At 37.5% G+C, this 21,767-nt stretch overlaps 1 protein-coding gene across 2 annotated transcripts in view; it reads right to left on the bottom strand.

Annotated features, from left to right (window-relative positions):
• Window positions 1-21,767, bottom strand: part of SCAF11 (SR-related CTD-associated factor 11) — a 39,000-nt gene that overhangs the window by 2,811 nt on the left and 14,422 nt on the right. The window contains exons 4-13 of one of the 2 annotated variants that reach the window (XM_004675943.2): window positions 21,414-21,514; window positions 19,469-19,530; window positions 8,398-8,456; window positions 8,122-8,231; window positions 6,635-6,736; window positions 5,357-5,463; window positions 2,023-4,710; window positions 1,053-1,399; window positions 546-764; window positions 88-207 (exon numbers count right to left, since the gene is read on the bottom strand). In XM_004675943.2, coding sequence (XP_004676000.1) covers window positions 88-207; window positions 546-764; window positions 1,053-1,399; window positions 2,023-4,710; window positions 5,357-5,463; window positions 6,635-6,736; window positions 8,122-8,231; window positions 8,398-8,456; window positions 19,469-19,530; window positions 21,414-21,514 — 3,915 coding nt within the window. The remainder of the gene's footprint in view (window positions 1-87; window positions 208-545; window positions 765-1,052; window positions 1,400-2,022; window positions 4,711-5,356; window positions 5,464-6,634; window positions 6,737-8,121; window positions 8,232-8,397; window positions 8,457-19,468; window positions 19,531-21,413; window positions 21,515-21,767) is intronic. The other variant, XM_012720509.1, reaches the window with a different exon arrangement.

Below are 21,767 nucleotides of genomic sequence, written 5' to 3'. Positions count from 1 at the left end.
GCAGCTAGCTCTTCTTTCTTAAGTGACTTTCTTTTAATTAAAACAAATGGTTCAAAACAAACCCCCCCCCCCTCCAACAGGACTTACTTTATCTACTGCTTTGCGTACAATCTCTTTATATTCTTCCTTGGTGATATCTTTATTTTGGTAAAATGGCTTAATAGCCAGTTTTACCTCCTGTGCTGCTTTTTCTTGAATTTGTAATTTCTGATGAAAGGAAAATGTAAAATTATTATTTGCCCATCAAATGTTTAAAAAAGAAAAAAATGAAACTGGGAAACACCATGCATTTATACATATTGAAGGGAATTATTTAAATATTAATGTCATAAAAACAAAATAGTTACACGCTAACACCCATAACATATTTCTAAAATAAATTAAGGAACTCACTGGACATTAACATATCCAGATAGAACCTTTAAATAACACTGGTATTTAAGATTATCAATAATAAATTCCCTTTGCCACTTGTACAATGGAAAGTTGGTATTTTTCTTTATCATATACAGAATTATGTAGGTTGCTCTCAACTTTGAACTTGCCTTGTCTGTCTTCGAGCTATCTGCGCTGGCTTCCACTGTAACACTTACTTTGCTTTCTGCCAATTTTACAGCAGCATTAGAGGTTTTGCTGTGACTTGATGACGCAGTATTACCAGAACTTGGTCCCTGAACCGTCCCCATATTTCCTGGGGCTGCTGTTGGAGCAGGTAAGACTGGTGTGCTCATGTTATTACTTACATGAGGTGCACTAGGAATACCCTGTTGGAAAGAGTTATCAGTTAATGAATTAGCTATTGGCACTCAATGGAAAAAAAGAGTTTTAGGAACATAGTAGAAGTAACTTAAAAAAAAAAATCAGTGATTTTTCTTATTGAGGGGTGAAAGGTGTGGGGTAGGACAGTGAGAGATGGGTTATGAGGCTTTGTCACAAACATAATCAAGTGAATAGTCATCTGTGGATGCCAGAAGCCCTTTCTGAACAGCTGTCCCCAAGAGTCAGCGTCTACAGAGGCTGGGCTGACTATACCTGAATCACTCAGGACATACCTGCAGTTGCTTTCCCTCTGGCTGTGAAGCGACGTAGCTGACTTGCTGGGAGGGTGGGGGTGGGGGTGGGGGCGGGGGCAGTCCCTGAGATACACTGGTGGGAGCCGCGACCTGCACGAGCGGCACGCCAGTGTGCAGGTGCAGGGGCAGCTGAGGATGCATGGTGAATGGGCTTCGTTGCATGTTCATCAAAGGGGCATGAACACCCACTGGGTATGGGAAGATATTCATAGGCTGGTGCTGGGCATTCATTTGCTGCTGCATTACATTCATCTGCGGCTGCATCATATTCATAGGTAGTTGAGAACCGTCACTTTGTTGGTTTGTTTGGTCTTTTAGGTCAGAATCTGTCAAAAATAAAAAAGGCTTGTGAAAAAAAGCACATCACAAATTTATTTAGACAGGAAAGCAAAGAACAACTGGTTCAAATAAAATTAAATACCAATTAAGACTCAGAACACCAAAACCAATATTCAAGTATTTCATTTTGCCATTTCTAAATAATGTGGATTGATTTTTTTTTTTACTGAAAGAAAATGTTCAACAAAAATTATTTTTAAGGACAAGTTCATATAACATCTGTCAACAGTGGCAGAGAATCAGCAGCTGGTCAATAACTAAATAGTTAAAGAAATAATCATAACATTTATCTAGCTTACTAAACTAGCTTAATCAATTTTTTATCTCCAACAGCTTTTTCCTGTATAAGAACATCCCAAATTCTTCTGCTGCAGCAAACTATACTTAAAATATTTAAATCTTTGGCAATGTTTGGGGCAGAAGCAGGATGAAAACAGGAATTAGATATTGACATGGATTTAAGTGTATGTGCAAGTAATTTCTATAATGCAAAATGACTTATAAATGGGTTCAATTCAGTGTTAGAAAACTATGAAGAGGGATCAGAATTTAAATGTATATTCATACAAATAAAACATCTAATTTATAATCCCTTCAAACAGAATGTTACCCTGTTCAGCTGTTTCATCCTCTTGTCTCATCCACCCGGCCTGTGGGCCCGCAGTGTTCCTCCCCCGGCGTGAGTAGTAGTTCTGTACATCTGCGGGCAGAGTCTTTCTGACGGCCCAACTGGACGCAGATGTCCACCCCGACCTGTCTGCTGGTGTGTCAAACGAGAACTCTTGCTCACTTTTCCGTTTATAGGGCTGCTGTTCCCCAAACTTGAAAGGCTCGTTCCCTGAACTATCTGAATTCCCTGAGAGGGGTTTTCGGTTATGCCACCGATTTTCATTCCGATCCGTGTAGGCAAAGCCGCCTCTGTAGGCACCTCTGCCACGGTTCCCTCTGCCACGATTAGACATCCACCCTGAACTGAAGTTTTTATTCCAAGAGTTCCCTGAATTTTCATTTCTATGTTCTTCCCAGTGAGAATCTTTTGACTTGTCTGGATTTCTGGTTCTTGGATCAGGCCCAGAATTTATTTTTTCTGTTACCCACGTGGGACAGTCATTTCTACGTTTGTCAGCAGAGTTTGGATCATCAGCATCTGGGCTGATGTCATTTTTTTCTTTCCTTGTATTTTCATTCTGCTTCTCCGTGTCACTCTTTCTGTACCGATCACTTCCTCGTGGACACCTCCAACTATCATTTGCCCATCTTTCCTTCCACCGAGGAGAATAACTATCTCTGTCATTTCTACCAAATGATGAACTCTTACTTTTGGTTCTAGATCTTGATGGTGACCGAGAACGAGACCTGGATCTAGACCACCTCCTGGTTCTCCTTTCTCTATCCCGATCTCTTCTCTGCACATCCCGATCACTTTCTCTGTCTCTGCTCCGGGACCTAGATTTTTCTCTCGGGGAGGCATCTTTCACTCCTGACTGTGATCTTCTGTTCTCTCTAGAAGTGTCTCCTTTGGGGGAGAGCGATTCAGATCGCCTGCCTTCCCTAGTACTATCTCTTTTTGGAGATCGAGATTGAGATCGTCTCCTATCTCTTGCAATATCCTTTTTTGGGGACTGAGAACGAGATTTTCTCCTCCCTCTTGTAGACTCTTTCTTGGGAGATGGTGATCGAGACTTCCTGCTTTCTTTTCCTGTTTCTCTTTTGGGTGATGGAGACTGAGAACGCTTCTTCTCCCGTCCAGTGTCTTTATTGGGTGACCAGGTTGTAGATGGAGAGTGAAATCTAGACCTTCTAGTACGAGGCTTTTTGGCTTTATCTACTGTATCTACAGGGCTTTCAGATGGTTGAGATACAGCTTCCACTTTCTCATGTGTAGGGTCAGAAGATAGCACAGTATTTGGAGAACTGTGTTCCACATGTTTCTCATCAGCATTTACAGGTGGCTCGATTTCAGACTCATTCTGATCACTGCAAAATGAATCACATTCCATTGGTATCATTTCAGTATTATCTTCGCCCAAATGCTTCAGAGTCTGTTCAGTCTGTGCACCAGGAACCTCAGCAGAACTGTCATGCTCAGTCAGTGATTTGGTATTGTCTTCTAGAGATTTGTCTAATTTTGTGTTACTTTTTAATGAGTTATTTTCAAGGTCTTGAATACTATCAAAATTTTCATTCCCCGAAGTATCACATGTTGCATTTACTTCTCTAGCTTCAGTTTCAATACACCCAAGCAACTGGACCTCTGTGCTTTCAATAGACCTTTTGTCTACTGTTTGTAAAAGTCCCCCCTCAGAGGATTCTAATTTGGGGTTCTCTACAAGCTGCTCTGTTTTTACTGTAGACTCTTTATGATCAATAATTTCCACCACAGGACCTTCTTTGACAGGTTCTTCATTAATCACTGACTCTCCATTCCCAGGAGAGTTGCTTAGGTTTGGTACAGGGTGCAATACTTCAATTTCAGATCCTGAACAGGCCAGAAAATCATTTGAAGGGTGATCTGTACCTGCATCTGCTTTTCCTTCTGATTCTGAAGGTTCAGATACGTGGTCTTGATTTTCTAATGAATCACCACTTCCTTTTTCTGAAATACTTTTAGAATTCTCACTTTCTAAACACAGAGCATTAGCTTCTATACTTGTGCCCTCAACATTCTGAATTTCTTCCTCCTCTCCAACTGGCATAGTAGTAACTTGTGCACAAGACTCAGCACATGAAGACTCGATTCCTTCTTGTGTATCAAGGGTCTTGGTATGTTCCTCACTTACTTCTGTTACTTCACTGCAATGTCTCAAGCCATTAGCAGACTCATTTTCTACATTTACGTGCACTGCAGTATTGCTCCTTTCTACATCTGATTGGTGCTCTTTCTCTAACACAGGTGGTGTGTCAGACTCTGCTGTTTCTTCATCTACTGAATCACTGGAAGAGGATTTATCAGGGGGTGGCACAGAACTCCGAAGTTTCTTTTTCAGTAAAGGTGGCTTTCTTCCTCTTCTTACAGACTTCCGTTTTGGAGCTTGTCTTGTTTGCTTTTCTGACTCAGCTGAAGAGGAAACACTTACAGATGTACTATTGTCTGGGGCATCACACCCAGAATTATTTGACACTGGAGATCTCTGAGATTGGCTGACTGCTTCGGCTCTCGTGTTACGTGTAGATCTCCTTGTGGGAGTTGCTGCTGTAGGTTTTCGTCTTGATCCTCTCGTGTTTGATGTACCAGAAGCTTGCTTCTTCTCTTCTCCTTCTTGAGCATGTGCTAATGCATATCCCTTGCAAGAGGTACCTAATAACATATATTTAAAAAAAAAGTTAAAACTGAAAGATATAATGGTATAAATATAACAGTTTGGCTTCAGTTTATTTTAACAGAAAGCAGACCTTTATATAGTGAAATACACTTATGAATAAATGCAAAACTACTAACATCTGAGTATTATCAGTTATTACCAGCTTCTTTTAGTGCTACTGAGAGGAGTTATCACAGATTTAAGTCTATGTGGACAATTTTATAGGGAAAAAAAAAAAGAAAATATGTTTGGACTGATAAATGCCATTTGCATTAAACTGGTGTTATCTAAGCAAAAGCAAGAGCAATTGGATGTGATCCACTAATAGATAATGACTCAAAACTATTTGTTCATAATTAACAAGAGATGTTCTTTCTAAAGACCTGAGTTTAGAAACTGACAAATTATATAGAAGGGAGACTTATTAATTTCTTGAAGACTTGCAGCTGTAATTTCTTAAAGTAAATGGAACTTTCCAGGTAGAACAAGTTTAAAATCAGATAACTGTCTGAATATTTATTGAAATATCTAGAACTTACAATCTAATCATTTTACAGCTTTTCTAAGTCATAATCACTTTTTTATGAGATTAGAAGATGCTTTAATCATTTTTTTACTAGAAAAATATTCCATAAACTTTACCAAAATTTTCTAAAGATATGGTACTTGTTGGAAAAATACTTCTTGGCAACACAGAAGAAATGAGAGGAAGGACTTCTGTTTCAATATTCCAGGGTATAAAGCCAATTCTGAAAATTGAAGAAAAAAAAATTTTTTTTTTTAGTTACACAGTATTAAAACATGAAACTAGCAATTTAAAATTATATAGTCTGGGGATTGGAGAATAAAATTATATAGTATTTCAAAGTTATTTTTTGCCCACATATGTAAACATTTCAATTTAAGGTTACTTATTGTTCAAAGACAAAACCTCTAAAAGCACATTTTTCTGACAAATTAACAGCAAAAGGCTATCAAATGAAACTTTACAGTTGTTTGTTTTTAAATAGTTTAATACTGTTAAGATTTTTAAAAATTTTTTGTTCCCTTATTCAGCATTCTAAAAAAATAACCACTTTGACAGTGACATGCACAGATTTCTAGCACACAGCCTGAGAGCTCTGACCAGTGTGTGTATCCATGCCACCACAGCTGCCAGGGCACAGGCATCACCAGCGAATGCCTTGCCTTCTCGCTCCTAGCGCTCCACCCCTTTCGCAAGCAAGTGATTTTTTCCTTGTATTATATATTAAAGCCCCTTCATCTAAGGATGACGGTTCTCCAAAGTTTCCAGCGTCTCTATGGACGCTTGACCCAAGAGTTTTTGCGTACAACCTAGTGTTAGTTTCTTCTTTTTTGGATTCATATGTGTTCAATTCACGTCTCCTGCCAAAAGACTGTCTCATCCAGTATAAAATGACATTCTGGTAAAGGAAGACAGAGCTTGAAAAACAATGCAACTTGTACATTTACAAAAATTTGAAACTCTAGGAAAAGTTTTCACAGTGTACATAGGTGGTCTTCCTAATTTTACTTCAATTTTTGCTTCAATGACATCTCTAGAGGGTAGTCCTATGCAGAACTACACTAGTAACATATAAAATAAAGTCACAGCATGTTATGAAACAAATATATAAAACTCAGACAGGGACCATGACCCTTTGGAAGGAACTTAAGACAAACTGGACACCATTACTAACAATGAATCTTTGCATGTACCTGCTCTCCCTTTTCAATGAATCAAATATCTACAAAGGGTTGTTTACTTTTCAAGGGATTCTTAAGTGACAATCTTCATTAGGCATTTATAACAGTTTAATTTGCACAGGTAGAGACGTTAAGTATTGAATAAAATACTTAAGTGTTAACGGTATCTTGTGCTCATGTTGGCAATGTATGAACACTTAAAATTTTTTTTACCTTCCAATTCCAGGTAATGTATCAGGAAACCATGACAATTCCAGTTCCTGTCTCTTCTGTCTAATTAATGCACTGATTTCATTGACTTCTATATATCCTGTACTAAAAGATAAGTTGTAGGCTTCCATCAGAATTAAAAAAATTAATCAGAGCAATAAGTGGGTTATATCATGGAGAGCAGAAGTTTCATAAATCACATTTAAAAAAGTAAGACTTTTTTTTCTATTTAAACACTTTCAAAATAAATTCATTACTTAAGTAAATTAATTTTCACACTACAAATCAGAATTATATTTATCTGATTAATAAAAATGTTTGAATTCTATCTTAAGTAGCAGAATTTTTCAAAAGTCAATTCAGATTAATATTCTTATTGAGAGTAGAAACATCACTCTGTTTCTTTCCCATGAACCTAGCTGCAACAGCTGTGGAAGAAATTATTGATGCAGTAGTTTCCTACTTGAAACTAAGCATGAGAAAAAAAAGAAAATGAAGATATGGTTACTGTAAGCAAAAACAGGCATAGTTTAGTTTTTCACAAAGTCTATTCAGATATAAGTGCTTTCTTTGGTACTATGTCAAATTCTAAAATTAGTCAAACAAACGTAATCTGTTGTTTGCTCAATCAATTTTAAAACCCAATTTAATTCTTAAGTTCCACAAATACCTATGTATGCCACTCACTGGACTAAAGAATGACTGGTCAAGGACCTCCCTTGTGCAGCAGAGATTAAGTCTCAGTGCCATCAAGCTATTACAATCAGCCACTGCAGCCTGAGTACAACCCCTGTCCAGGGAGCTGACCCACATGGTGCAGCAGGCCTCTCCTGTCTCGCCCGCTGCTCCCCTCAGCAGTGGATTTCACTAGATTTGCCTGTTCTACTCTCCATTCTGTTTCTGAGAAATCCTCTCATCCCTGTAATTTTGGAAACTGGGTGCTGTCTTTAATAGGGACTACTCCCTACAACTATAAAATAACCCCCTTTGGAGAAAATAATAATAATAATAATGATGAACAACTATATACCAGAGATATTTTATGGGGGTGGAGTGGGGAATGAGATAAAAAATGGTGGGGGGAAGGATATACACTGGAATATGGTGATGGCACACAAGTGATCTGGTGATGGGAAGCCCACAGGGATTACAACTGAGATGGAAAAAGGCACAAAATGATGTAGAAATAAACTATTATATTATTAAAAAAAAAAAAAGTAGCCCCCTTTTCTGTCCCACACAAAGTTAGTATGTAACAACTTACTATTAGTGAAAACAAAGCCTTCTACATAGGCAGTCACTTATAATTAGGGGGCTCACAAAATTAAGATTTTCTGTCAAACTTGTTTTACCAAAAGAAAACAAATACCAAAAACACAAGACAAACTTTCATGTTTGTTGAACCAGAGTTTAAATAGCTACCAAGGTTTAATTATAATGATTAAACCATAAGGTATAAAAAGAACAGATCAAAAGTAGGAAGTACTAACCAATAAGCTCCACAGGCAAAAGAGGATTCGCCAGTGTGACTACTAGAAGAAAACATACTGGAGAAAAAGTTTCTGAAGCACTGCCTTGTACATTGATTTGATCTTCGAGGCTAGAAAAGCAGAAGAGGTTAGTTAGTGAAACTGCAAAAAGAAAAACCTCTTTCACAGGTGGGTAAGTTACATTGAAATATTTTGATATACCTAAGGCTCTACAGTGATGCACTAAGCAACTGTGAAGTGTTACTAAGAAAAAGATTTTTCTCTATTTCAACAAACCTTATTTGTTCTTATTGTTGCATTTTTCTTTCTTCCCATTTCACTGTATTTAAAGTTTCCTGTACAAAGACACAAAAAGACCAGGTTACTTTCTCTTAATTTTTAATTTTAAAAGGTTGGGAGCCAGTACTGATACTGCCATGTTGACAAGATAAGTTAAAATCTGTAGAAAATTTGCATTAAAACAGTACTTTTCAAATGACTATTTTATCCTTTCTTGTTAAGTCATAAGTATAAAGAAACTGTAAGAGAGATCACAAAAAAGGTAACTCAGAATACTTGAGAAATGATATTTTAGTTAACGATTCCTGGCACCTTTTGCAAACTTACACTATTACCTTGTAAGAAAAAGTGTATTTTGCAAGAAGTCAAATTATTTAGTATCAATAATGCACTTAATATTTCCTTTCTTTCTATGACTTACTGTGCACACAGAGGACTTAATGGAGCTTGGACTATCAGCCCTGTAAACTGTTATTACCGCCTGACCACCATCACCAACCACAAGTACCTTGTCTATCTCCTCCGACAATTAGGAAAAGGCTTGATTAAGACTACTTTGTTACAGCAATGTTTCTAGCTTTACTGTTTATGTTCTTTGTTATTTTACCTGTCCCATCTGGAAGTTTTTCCATAGACATATACTTCTAGGTTAAGGAAGATAAAAGACAGTGTCTCTAGCTATACAAATTGTGTGAAATTTTTCTTAAATTTTTTTTTTGTGTGTAGACACGGGTACAGGGGTAGAGGACAAGAGGACTCACCAGAGACAGAATGGGGGGCAGAATAGGCAGAATGACTGAAATCCATTGCTGAGGGGAGCAGCAGGAGAGACAGGAGTGGTCTGCTGGGCCATGTGGGTCTGCTCCCGGGGCAGGGATCAAACTCAGGCTGTACTGGTGACAGCACTGAGACTCAACCCCTAAAGCCACCAACGAGGCTCCAACTGCATTACTTTGTTATAGATTACTGCTCTTAGTTTTACTTTGTCATCAAGGCTATATCATTAATTAGCTCTAGTTATCAGTACATTATTGTCTACGGTAAACTGTAGGTATTATCTTTACTCTTAGTACAAACTATACAGTGTAAATGATAAACGTTCTTTTAATTCAACCTCACACCCCCACAAAGGTGTTCAAAATAAATCACCCGGACTAACTAGCAGGCCTGTTTCCTGCTACTGCAAGACCATATAAATTTGCGGTTTCTTCTGTCAGTCCAGTTGGTAACTTCCTACTTTCTACTTAAGAAACACTAATTTCCTTTTCAGTTACTATGCCACAGTTATTTGGTTTTATGCTGTTATCCTTCTTTCACACATATCTCACCAGAACTCTTATAACAAATGCAGTTTCAAATGTAGGGAAAGGAATTCTGTTTCTTTAAAAAAAAAAAAAAATCATTGATTTATGCATTTAGAACTGGGGTACAGGCCAGAGGTGCAGGGGCAGTGAGGGAGCAGAACAAGCAGCAGACTGATGAGCACACTGCTGAGGGGAGCAGTGGGCGAGTCAGGGGAGGTGTGCCATGTGGGTCAGCTCGCTGGCCAGGAATAAAACTCATGCTGAAGTGGCGGCGGCTAGCTTCGTAGTGCTATGCTGTAAACCCGTTGCGCCACCAGGGTGCTTCTAAACATTTAGTATATATTTTTAAAAATATGACATTTTAAAAAATGCTTAAAAGTGATAATGGGCCTTCCCTGGTGGTGCAACGGGTTAAGGTGCAGCACCATGAAGCTTGCTGCAGCCGTTTCTCTGAGAGTTCGATCCCTAGCCAGGGAGGTGACCCACATAGCGTGGCAGACCTGACCTGCCCGCTGCTCCCCTCAGCAGTGTACTTCGTTGATCTGCCTGTTCTGCTCCCCACTCTGCCTCTGGTGAATCTTCTTACCACTCCTGTACCTCTGGCCTGTAGCTGAGGTCTGTATGCATAAATAAACAAAATCTTTAAAGAATATGTGACAAGTACACAGTAATATTCTTATAATAGTTACACCCTTCAGGGAGACACAGAACTCCTGTGTTATAGCTACAGGTGTCCTTTGCCCTGAGGGAGTTGAGTTGTTTACACTCATTCGATACTTGAGCATGTATTGTTCACACAGCATTCTTTCACTTGGAAGTCTATCTTAGGAAGTCATTTTAGATAAAATACTCTCCAGAGGAGGAACTGAGAATTTTCTGGCCACTGTTAAGTGTGAAAATCTAGTCTAAAAGCTACTTCATGTATTTCCTGGTAATTCTTTGATAATTATAATGAGTAGTTTGTCAGTCTCAAAATATTCAATACTGGTGAATTTGCCTAAGGGGTAGTTTCCTACAGCTCATTTTACAAATCTACCTCACTAGTCTATCTATCTTTGGACAGCAATGGCATGCCTTTCTGTTTAATTTCCATCAAGTTAATGCACATACAAACTATTTAGGAAATGAAAAAGTACTTCTAGGCTTTAAAAACAATTAGAAAAAAGCCCTACTCTTGACTCTCCCCAAAACAGTCATCAAACCCTTTAGTGGTTTCTTCTAATAGTTTATTCTACCTTAATTTTGTAGTTTTCAGGTATTTTTCCTTTCTTTAAAAAAAAAAGATTTATTTATGCATACAGAACTGGGGTACAGGCCAAAGGTGCAGGGGGTAAGAGGATTCACCAGAGACAGAGTGGGGAGCAGAACAGGCAGATTGACTGAAATACACTGCTGAGGGAAGCAGCTGGCGGGTCAGGAGAGATCTGCTGTGCCATGTGGGTCACCTTCCTGGCCAGGGATCAAACTCGTGCTGCAGTGGCTGCAGAGAGCTTCAAAGTGCTGGCTTTAACCCGTTGTACCACCAGGGAGGGCCTCAGGTATTTTCTAATGTCTAGTACCTCTAAACTAACTCCTGTGCTACCTCAACCCTAATTGCTTTTTTGATACATATTTTATATACCATGACATTATTGTAACAATATAAATATCATTCTCAGCTAAACCATATACTGGAGACTCCTTCTTGCATTTCCAAGGGTTTATGACTGCTTTGTTACTCCTTCTATTTTTTCCTTTATATTACCTATCATTACTTAAGCTAACTCTTCCTAACATACAGAAACATGTCAACTTTATCCATCAAGCTTGTCCCCATTTTAAAAAAAGATTTGCTTTTGCATAGAACTGGGGTGTAGGCCCGAGGTGTGGGGGTGTGAAGTTTCACCAAAACAAGAGTGGGGAGAAGAACAGGAGGACTGACTATTGAAATACACTGCTGAGGGGAGCAAAACAGGTGAGACAGAAGGGCAGACTGTCGTGACCACTATGGGTCAGCTCCCTCGCTGGGCAGCAAACTCAGACCACCGTGGTGGTAGCAATGTCCTCTAATTCTCCAGCTCTCAATTAGTGGGTATGGGGTTAAGAGATCATCTACAAGGTTCTGCTCTAAATCCTCCAACACCATGTGTTCATACCTTCACAATGACAACTGTGGAGCTGCTTGGTCAGTAAAAATCACACAGAACAAATGATAAAACTCAATTTCCTTTCGGCGATGCTGGACTATGAATAAGGGGTGTACAAAACAAGTCATAAAGACAAAAAGAAAGAAAACCTCAGGAGACAAAAAGCTTTAGATATTTCCTAACAGATACTTGACTAACCATCTATTTGGAATATCTTTACCGAATTTTTTCCTTAAAATGGTCCCATCATACCATATCCTAGTGAGAAAAGCTTTAATGGTACCTATTTGCACAGGAAATATGCAAAAATTTTAGTATTACTGGTCAAAACTCTTTCTGATGTTCTTCCTTTCCAATCTTACTTCTGATCATGTTCTTAAAAATTTTGCCTGAACTCAAACAAACGGGGAAAGAGATGACAACTGGAAGAAACCATCAAATTAACTTAGCAGATAAGCACAAGTACATACAACAACCTGAAATGATCAGCATTAAAATAATCTGAAGGTGAATAAATCTTATTTGTGTATGACATTCTGACACCTACATTCACTTTTCTTCAGTGTAACTCAGCTTGGCTGTAAAGTAGGTATCTTAACATGTTAAAAGAGAATTTATGATTATACCCGCCCAAACATTCTTTTAGCAGTCTTCCTCCGTCCCTCTGTAATTGGCAACTCCACTTTAACAAAGCTCAGATCAATACCTTACATTCAAACTTTGATTTTCCTCTTTCATTTACCCCAATCCAATATATCAGCAAATCCTGTTAATTCTGCCTATGAAATGCAGTATTTACAGAAATGAACTCTGGCCATCACCACCAAGTACCTTATTATCAGTCCAGGCAACCCTATCAAATCTCCTGGTCCTTCTAATAGACTTGCTGCCCTCCTATGATCTATTTTCCTGTAACAGCCAGAGTGAGTCTTTAAAAAAGTCAAATCTTATTACCCTTGAAAATATTTCTTATCTCACATGGGTCCTAACTGACCTCCTTAACAATGTCTTACTCTCCCTCTTTCTTTTTCTGAACACAATCAGTCTAGTCTTGTCGACCTCTGTGCTATTTCTAGAACATACCAAGAATGCTCTTGTCTCCTGACTTCTGCTTAGAACTCTTCCATGAGATATGTTTGCACTTTAATCTCTACCTTTTTTTTTAGACTGCTGTTTAAATATAATCTTGAAGAGGACTTCCCTGACCACCTGTGTAGGCTATCACTCCCTGTTATTCCTTTACTATGCTTTATTCTTTTCTAAAGCACTCATCACCACCTATCAAATTATACATTTATTTATCTTTTGTCTACAGATATTACACTCTGTCTCTTATTCAGTATTGTATCCCAAAGAGTCTAGAACTGTGTTTAGCAGTTTATTAAATGAACACATTTTTCTCATTTCAATTTTGCTCTCTTGGTGTGAACATCTCATACTGAGTATATATGTTAAGTGCAGATTTAGAATTTAAACCTGAGAAATTTTCATTAAATATAATGCCTAAATATAAACTATTTTATCAGGCACATAATGTATTTTCAGGAGGCAAAACTGGCTACACTGGATGTATTAAGTACCCAGGTCAAAAGCAATACCACAGAAAACCTAAATGGGCAATCAGCCGATAAATAGTGATATTCTGCACATCAAACCTTCAAAAATTTTCCTAATGATTACCTGGGCATACGCATTCTTATATTACCCATTTGTGCAGTAAAATGATGATTTCTGCCTATCCTAAAACTTGCAAGTAACTTCCAGGCATCTTGATTTTAAGTAGACATGGCCTTACATTACATATCTTGAACAAAGTTAACTTTTATAACCTAGATGAGATAGCCAAATTCTTAGAATTATACAATCATCCAAGGATGAATGGGGGAAGAAATAGAAAACCTGAACAAACTGATCGCAAGCAAGGAAACTGAAGGAGTAATCAAAACTTTCTCCAAAAACAAAAGTCCAGGACTAGATGGCTTAACAAGCACATTCTACTAACCTTTCAAAGACAATATAGTAGCTATTTTGCTTAGATACTTTCAAAAAATTGATAAAGAAGGAATACCAAATATATTTTATGAGGTCAACATCACTCTTAAACCAAAGACCAAGCTAGCACATACAAAGAAAATTACAGACCAAGCTGTCTAAACACAGATGCAAAAATTCTCAATAAAATCTCAGCAAACTGATCAAACAATGCATTAAAGGAACTATATATATAATGACCAAGTGGGATTTATACCAGGGACACAAGGATAGTTCAACATCTGAAAAGCAATGAAAGTAATTCACCACATTAACAAAAAAGGTAAAAATCATAGTTATCTCAATGGATGTGGAAAAAGCATCTGATAAGGTTCAATACCCATTTGTGATGAAAAACTGGGGATAGATGGAACATATCTTAACATAATAAAAGCTATAACAACAACCCCAAAGCAAGCAAATGTCTCAATGGAGAAAAACTATAAGCCTTCTTCTAAGATCTGGTTTTAGACTAGGGTATCCATTCAGCATAGTATGGGAAGTCCTACCTAAAACAATAAGGCAAGAAAAATATATAAAAGGGAAAGAACAAGCAAAGCTATCATTTACAGACAACATGGCAATACACACAAAAACCCCAAAATTACACTGAAAACTATGAAAACAGTAAACCAGTTTAGCAAAGTGGCAGGTTACAAAATCAATAAACAAAAAATCATTTACTTTCTTATAGGCAAAGAATGAGTGAGAAGAAATTAAAAAACTTACCCAATTTACAATCACACCCATACATACATACATACATACTTAGTAAAACAATGGAGGTAAAGGGCCTGAACCTCTGGCTTGTACCCCAGTTCTGTATGTTTAAGTAAATAAACCTTTAAAAAACCAACCAAACAAAAAAGAAACAAAGAAAACTGTAAGACACTGTTAAAAACAAAACAAAACAAAACAAACGAACAAAAAAACAATTTTGTTAAAGTGACCATCCCACCCAAAGCAATTTATAGATTTAATATAATCTCAATAAAATTTTCCAGGGCATTCTTCAAAGAAATGGAATAAACAACTGACATTCATAGGGAATCACAAAATACCATCAGCCAAAGCTGTGTAAGAAAAAGTGGGAATAGGGGCCATCCCCAGTGGAGTAGGGGTTAATATCTCAGGACTATCACAGCTGTGGCCTGATTTGGAATCCCAAACCCCAGCTGATCTACATATGGTGCAACAGACCTCTCATGTGCCTGCTATTCCCCTCAGCAATGGATTTCAGTCAATCTGCCTGTTCTCCTCCCCAGTCTTGTGAATTCTTTCATATCTTGTACCTCTGACCTATCCCCAGTTCTTTATGCATAAATAAATCAATAAATACATTAAAAAAAAAGAGGTGGGGGGTAAGAATGACAATACCACACTTCCAGACTTAAAACTATACCATGAAGACATAATAATTGAAACAGTTTGGTGCTGGAACAAAAACAGACACACCAGCCAATGCAACAGAACTGAGAGACCAGGGCCTTCCTGGTGGCACAACAGGTTAAAGCGCAGCACTATGAAGCGATCCACAGCAACTGAAGCACAAATTTGATTCTGGCCGGGGGGTGACCCAAATGGCATGACAGACCTCTCCTGACCCACCTGTTGCTCCCCTCGGCAGTGTTTTAGACAATCTGCCTGTTCTATCACTCTATCTCTGGTGAATCCTCTCACTCCATGTACCTTGGGTCTGTACCCCAGTTCTTGTATGCATAAGTAAATCTTTAAAAAAAAAAAAAAGAAAGAAAATCGAGAGACCAGAAATAAAGCCATACATATATGAACAGCTAATTTGTCACAAGAGTGAGGAACATTCCCTGAAACACGGCACATCTCCTTAATAATGTTGTGAAAAGTGAATAGCCACATGCAGAAGAATGAAACCAGATCAGTATCTCACACCATATACAAAAATCAACTAAAGACGATTAAGAGATCTGGATGCAAGCCCCGAAACCATAAGATACACAGAAGAAAATAAGGATAACACCCTATGACATAAGTGTCAAGACATTTTTGGAGATCACCCGCAGCAGCAAGGAGAGCAAGAAAAATAACTGGGACTATGTCAAATTAAAAAGCTTCTGTAAAGCAAGAGACTATAACTAAAATGGACACCCTACTGAATGGAAGAAAATATGGCACACCATACATCAGCAAAGGGACTGATATCAAAGATCTACAAAGAACTCATACTCTATAAAGACAAAACAACACAATCAAATATGGACAGGGAAGCAAGATAGGCAATTCTCAATATAAGAAAAGCCACATATAACAATCTCATAGCAAGTATCATTCTCAGTGGAGTAAAACTAAAAGCCTTCCTCTCAGATCTGGTACAAGACTAGGCTGTCCACACTCAGCACTACTATTCAATATGGTATGGGGAATCCTACCTGTAGCAACTAGGCACACATATTAAGACTGATGACTAATAAACACAAGAAAAAATGTCCCACCACTTATCATGAGGGAAATGCAAATCAAAACCAAATGACCCCACCTGACACCTGTGACAATGGCCCATATAAAAAAGACCAAAATCAACAAGTGCTGGTTACATGTTGGTGGGGATGTGGTCTGTCCAGGCCCTATGGAAAGTTGTGTGGAGACTTCTCAAAGGCTAAAAATGGATCTGCCATTTTTAGCAGACCCAGAAAATTCTACTCCTAGGATCTACTCCAAAATATAAAAACACTAATTTGAAGGGAACTATGCATGCCTATGTTTATTGTAGCACTATTTACAATAGCCAAGGTATGGAAACAAACAATGGAAACAAACAGATGAATTGATGTGGTCTATATACAAGATGTGGTCTATATACATAATGGAATTCTACTCAGTGATAAAATCTATGATCACATTTGCTGCAAAATGGATGGTGCTGGAAGGCATTATGCAAAGCAACATAAATAAGGAGAAAGATAAATAACAGATGGCATCACTTTCATGCATAATATAGAGAAACCAAAGGGTCAAAGACAAACTCTAAAACCAAACCTTGAAAACTGACCACAGATCTATGGCTTTCAGACAGGGAAGGAGAGGGAGAGCACAATGGACTCTGGTGGAAGACTATGGGCACTCAGGTAGTAAGAGTGCTATGGTGACTACTATATAGCCTATACTGCCAAAACATAATAGTACTTCAGTAACAAATTAAATATAAATATAATACACACAGAGAAATGAACGTAAATATAATATAAATATGTGTAATACAGTATAACTTGAAATGACTGCCACTCAAGTCAGTAAGTAAAACAATACTGGTACCATAGATGCCAAGTGGGTATTCCTTTTCTATCACATAACTCTCCATTCTGGAAACAATATTTCCCGGATTTTATTGTAATAAATCTCCACTACATTCACTAAGGCTTTGAAAATGATATGTGATCTTCTGATCTATATTACTTGCTTGTAAAATAGGAAAATACTGGGGTCTCCTTGGTGGTGCAGGGGTTAAGACTCGGCTCTATTAAGCTATGGCCAGCCACTGTAGCAAATTTGATCCCCAGATAGGAAGCTAATTCACAAGGGCAGGGAGCTGACCCACACAGCACAGCAGACCTCTCCTGTCTTACCCACTGCTGCTCCTTTCAGCAGTATATTCTGTAGATCCACCTATTCTGCTCTTGTCTCTGGTGAATCCTCTTACCTCCCACACCTCTGACCTACACCTCAGTTCTTGTATGCATGCATGCATGCATGCTTGCATAAATACCTTTAAAAAATAAAGTAGGAAAATATTATAAATATTCTGTTAAATTAGAACTTAGTATTTCATATTCTCAACAGTCAAGACAAAATTCCAAATTTAAATGAATCATAGATTCTGGTAAATGACTTCACTATAATGAAGCACACTATAGGTTTAAAAATTGTTTCTCTAGAAATAAGCTCAGGCAGGAGATATGTAATTTAAGAAAATTATAGTACTCTTAAAACTAAGACAATGAGATTGGGCCAAATGATCTAGAAAAAAACCATCATTAAATGTTTTATAGCAGTAAACTTTATATCTGATCCTAGAATGAATAGGCAAAGGGTATCCATTAAAAAAAAGGGTGCTAACATATAGCAATGATACAGAAAAACAAAATGACAGTTCTTTAAGAAAAATACTTATTTAGGCCCTCCCTGGTGACATAGCAGGTTAAAGCACAGCACTAAGAAGCTTAAGCCACTTCTGCATGAGTTTGATTCCTAACTGCCCTGGAGGAGATCCAGATGGTGAGGCAGACCTCTCCTGACCAGCTCCTGACCCGCCCGCTGCTCCCCTCAGCAGTGTACTTCGTCGATCTGCCTGTTCTGCTCCCCTCTCTGTCTCTGGTGAATCCTCTTACCCTCCCCATCTCTGGCCTGTACCCCAGTTCTATATGCATAAATAAATAAATCTTTAAAAAAAAAAAGAAAAATACGTAATCATTAAATTCCTTTTATTGCAATTAACTCTACTAGTAAATTATGAAACCTGGCATCTATAAACCAGAGATCAGGATAATTCCAAACAGAAAAACAGTAACAACTAATCTTGGTATTCATAAATAACAAAAACAAAGTTGTTTATAATCTTTAAGAATAATCAGTTTTGTAGAGGTGGGGGGGGAGGGGCTCTACCCAGTGGCACAAGGGTTAAGTTTCAGCACTATTAAACTGCAGCAGCCACAGCAACACAAGTTCAATCCCCCTCCAGAGAGCTGACCCACATGGCATAGCAGACCTCTTCTGACCCGTCCACTGCTCCCCTCAGCAGTGTATTTCTGTCAATCTGTCTGTTCTGCTCCCCACTCTGTCTCTGGTGAGTCCTCTCACTGCCCCTCACCTCTGGCCTATATCCCACCTCTTATGCATAAATAAACAAAAATTTAAAAAATGAACAGCTAATTCTTAATTCTATCTATAAATAGAAATTCATATAACTTAGACTGGAAATTAAACACTCATCTCTTTGCTTACAAACAATTTAGAGTGGGCTGTTCTCTGAAACAGAATAAACAGCCTGAGTGCCAAGAAGTATCACAAAGCACTATAGAGCTACTTTTTCCTAGGCTCTGTGGCAAATCTTCCCTATATTAGAGAACCATGCACTGGACTTGAGCAAAAGACAGGAATCTTTACCTTCTCATATAGGTAAATATATGAGAGGTGCTTCATTTACAAAATTAGACATTAAAAATGTAGCTGAAGGTCAAACTGAAACTAGGAACTGGGGATTAGTCTACCATCACAACCTTCCCTCTCTCCTGCTTAGTTACTGCCTGCGGCTGTGTTCTCTCTTCTCTCCTAAGGATTTCTGCGACAACGAGTAGCAAGTAGCGTAAGATCACAACGTAAGTTGTAAGCTACCAAGTAATTAAAAAAAAAACACTCTTCTCTCCTTTGCTATTTCTCTTTTCCTTTCAAGTTAAGCATAAAAACAAAAAGGATAGGGAACAGCATAAATAACTTCATGAAAGCTGTTCATATAGGAGTTAACTCATCAGTGTAAGACTGTTTTCCAAACCAAGTATTACTAATAACTGTCACAAACAATACAGTAAGTCCAAAAAAAAAAGGAGTAATAGAAAGCACAAGTAAAAAGTCACTTACTATGTAGCCTCTTCAAGCCATAAACTTTTGCATTTAATAAATCTTCTTTTATGACCTTTTTTCTGCAAATATCAATAGAAGTAAAATAATTATGCAGAATTGTCACTTTATTCATTTACTGTCAATTCACCAAAACAAAATAAAACCTTTTGTGCACTGAGTTTTAAATACCAGCAAAGCAAAAAGCAAGTAGCTACTCCTAGTTGCTATTCTCCACTCCAATGCCTTGTTGATAAAATAGAGACATTCACTACCAAGACATAAAAACACCACTGTGATCTCCCCTTGGAACTGTTAGAAAATATCAGAATGCGAAGGATGTCAGGGTTTTTAGAAGGAAGAGGCAACACTGAATGTATGTTGTCTAAGTGCTGGAGAAACTAGGCATAAACTGAAGACTAAATGATAGCAATGCTAAAAATTACCAAGCCTGCCACCCAACCCCCCAGCCCCTCCCCCCTCCCCGCCCCGCCTAGGAAAAATAGCTAATAGTTGACAAATTTTTCCACCTTGGGAGAAATTGTTAAGTAACATGTGGGCAAAGGCAAATTACTACTTTGCATCTGCTATTTCTCTCTACCATGTTCCTACCACAAACCCTTGAGAAACAGCTGTCAAGCGCAGAGACTCCTTTGGCCATGTCACACCTACAGTATGATGCTCTTTACAGGTCATAACTCATGAGAGTATGAGAACTGGGGTAATTCTGATAAAGCACAAAAATGAACACCCATGATGTTATGTGGTCACAGGTAATGACTGTCAAAAATGAAGTAGCAAAAGGTATTGTCTATATAAACAAAAAAAGCAAGATTCAAAACTGAGTTATATATACACACATACACATAACAACTTTGCTCTGATGCAGTAATAAACTCAAGTTTGTAAGTAGGCTCTTGGAGTGGGTATTCTATGAATCACTTAAAATTATGTAAAAGTTTAGCCTGTACTTATAGTTTATGACATTTTTCTACACGAAGTATCTCCAGATATTCAAAGAACCTGCAAATTTCCTACAAGTTAAGATCTAAAGAGCTACTGTGCTATAAATCAGTGACATGATTCAATAAATCACAGTGACTATTATGAACTCTTAAGGTAACTATACAAATTTACTCTCTTGAGATCACTATTCTGATGAAATATACTAATGAACTATGGATCAATAATTATCAAATTAATATTTTAACTTAAAAACACAACTTTTGGACAGCTCTAAATATACTTTAGATAAAATGGGCAAAATATAAGAGAACAATTTAAGTTATTATTATTTCTAGTAATTATTACACTACTAGTATACTACTATAGTATAATGTTACTATACCTTTCAGACCTATTTAAGCACAGATACTAAACTAAGCATTGTATTTCTAGGCAATAGAAGTTAAAGGAACAGATCTAAACATGTTAAAATTTTAAAAAATGATTAATTATCTGTCATATCAACAGTAGGTAGCAGTGTCTGCTACAATAAAGAAGTAACAGCAGAAGTTTTGGTTCTAACTACCTCCTGGAGACAGTTGTACTTTGGTAGTGATCTTCTACTTTCTGTCCATAAGTACTACAACAGCACTACTCAAATGTGGCCTCTGCACCAGTTCTTGTCTGTTCTTGCTTTAGGATATATTCAATAGTTAAGTATTTAGATGTTTTAATAGAAATGTTACACTGCTGTAACATCACACAAAAATACTACCCTAATACAATTGGGAAGGAAAAAATGCAACAAACTAATTCCTCATCAAAAGGCGAACTCAAGTTACATTGTTAAGATTTCAGCTAGTCTTTCAATATCAACTATGTGCTTTAAAAGAAGTAGTTAAGTACATTTAAACCCAAATTATAAAAAAAGGAGAGCACTCTTACTAGCTGTCTCTGTATTTGTATTCCACTTACTAGCTGTCTCCGTATTTGTATTCCACCGCTAAAGTTCATAACTAACCTCATACAGCTTTTAGAATTTTGATGACAGGAGAGCAGTTTCTTAAAAGAGCTTTCATTTTTCTTGTCTTTTGTTTCTCTCAACTGTCTTTTTACTTGGACCTATGAGAAAAGCAAAATCACCTATTTAGAGAGAGAATCCAACATCACAAATGGTAATTTATCAGTTCTCCCTTGAAATTCAAAGGTACAAGAATTAATGAAATAAAACTGAATGAAAGAGTAGCCTCAATATATATGCTCATTCATTCAGGTGGACTAACTTGTAAGTTCAGGAATTTCACTATGCTCTGAAGAAACAAAGGAGTGAGAGAGGGGTATGTAAATAGAGTAATAGAGTAAGTGTCCATAACAG

This window comes from Condylura cristata, unplaced genomic scaffold, assembly GCF_000260355.1.
Source record: "Condylura cristata isolate star-nosed mole 26May11 unplaced genomic scaffold, ConCri1.0 scaffold00004, whole genome shotgun sequence".
Taxonomy (NCBI): Eukaryota; Metazoa; Chordata; class Mammalia; order Eulipotyphla; family Talpidae; genus Condylura; species Condylura cristata.
The sequence above is the reverse complement of the archived record's forward strand: the minus strand, read 5'-3'. Positions and strand labels throughout refer to the sequence as shown.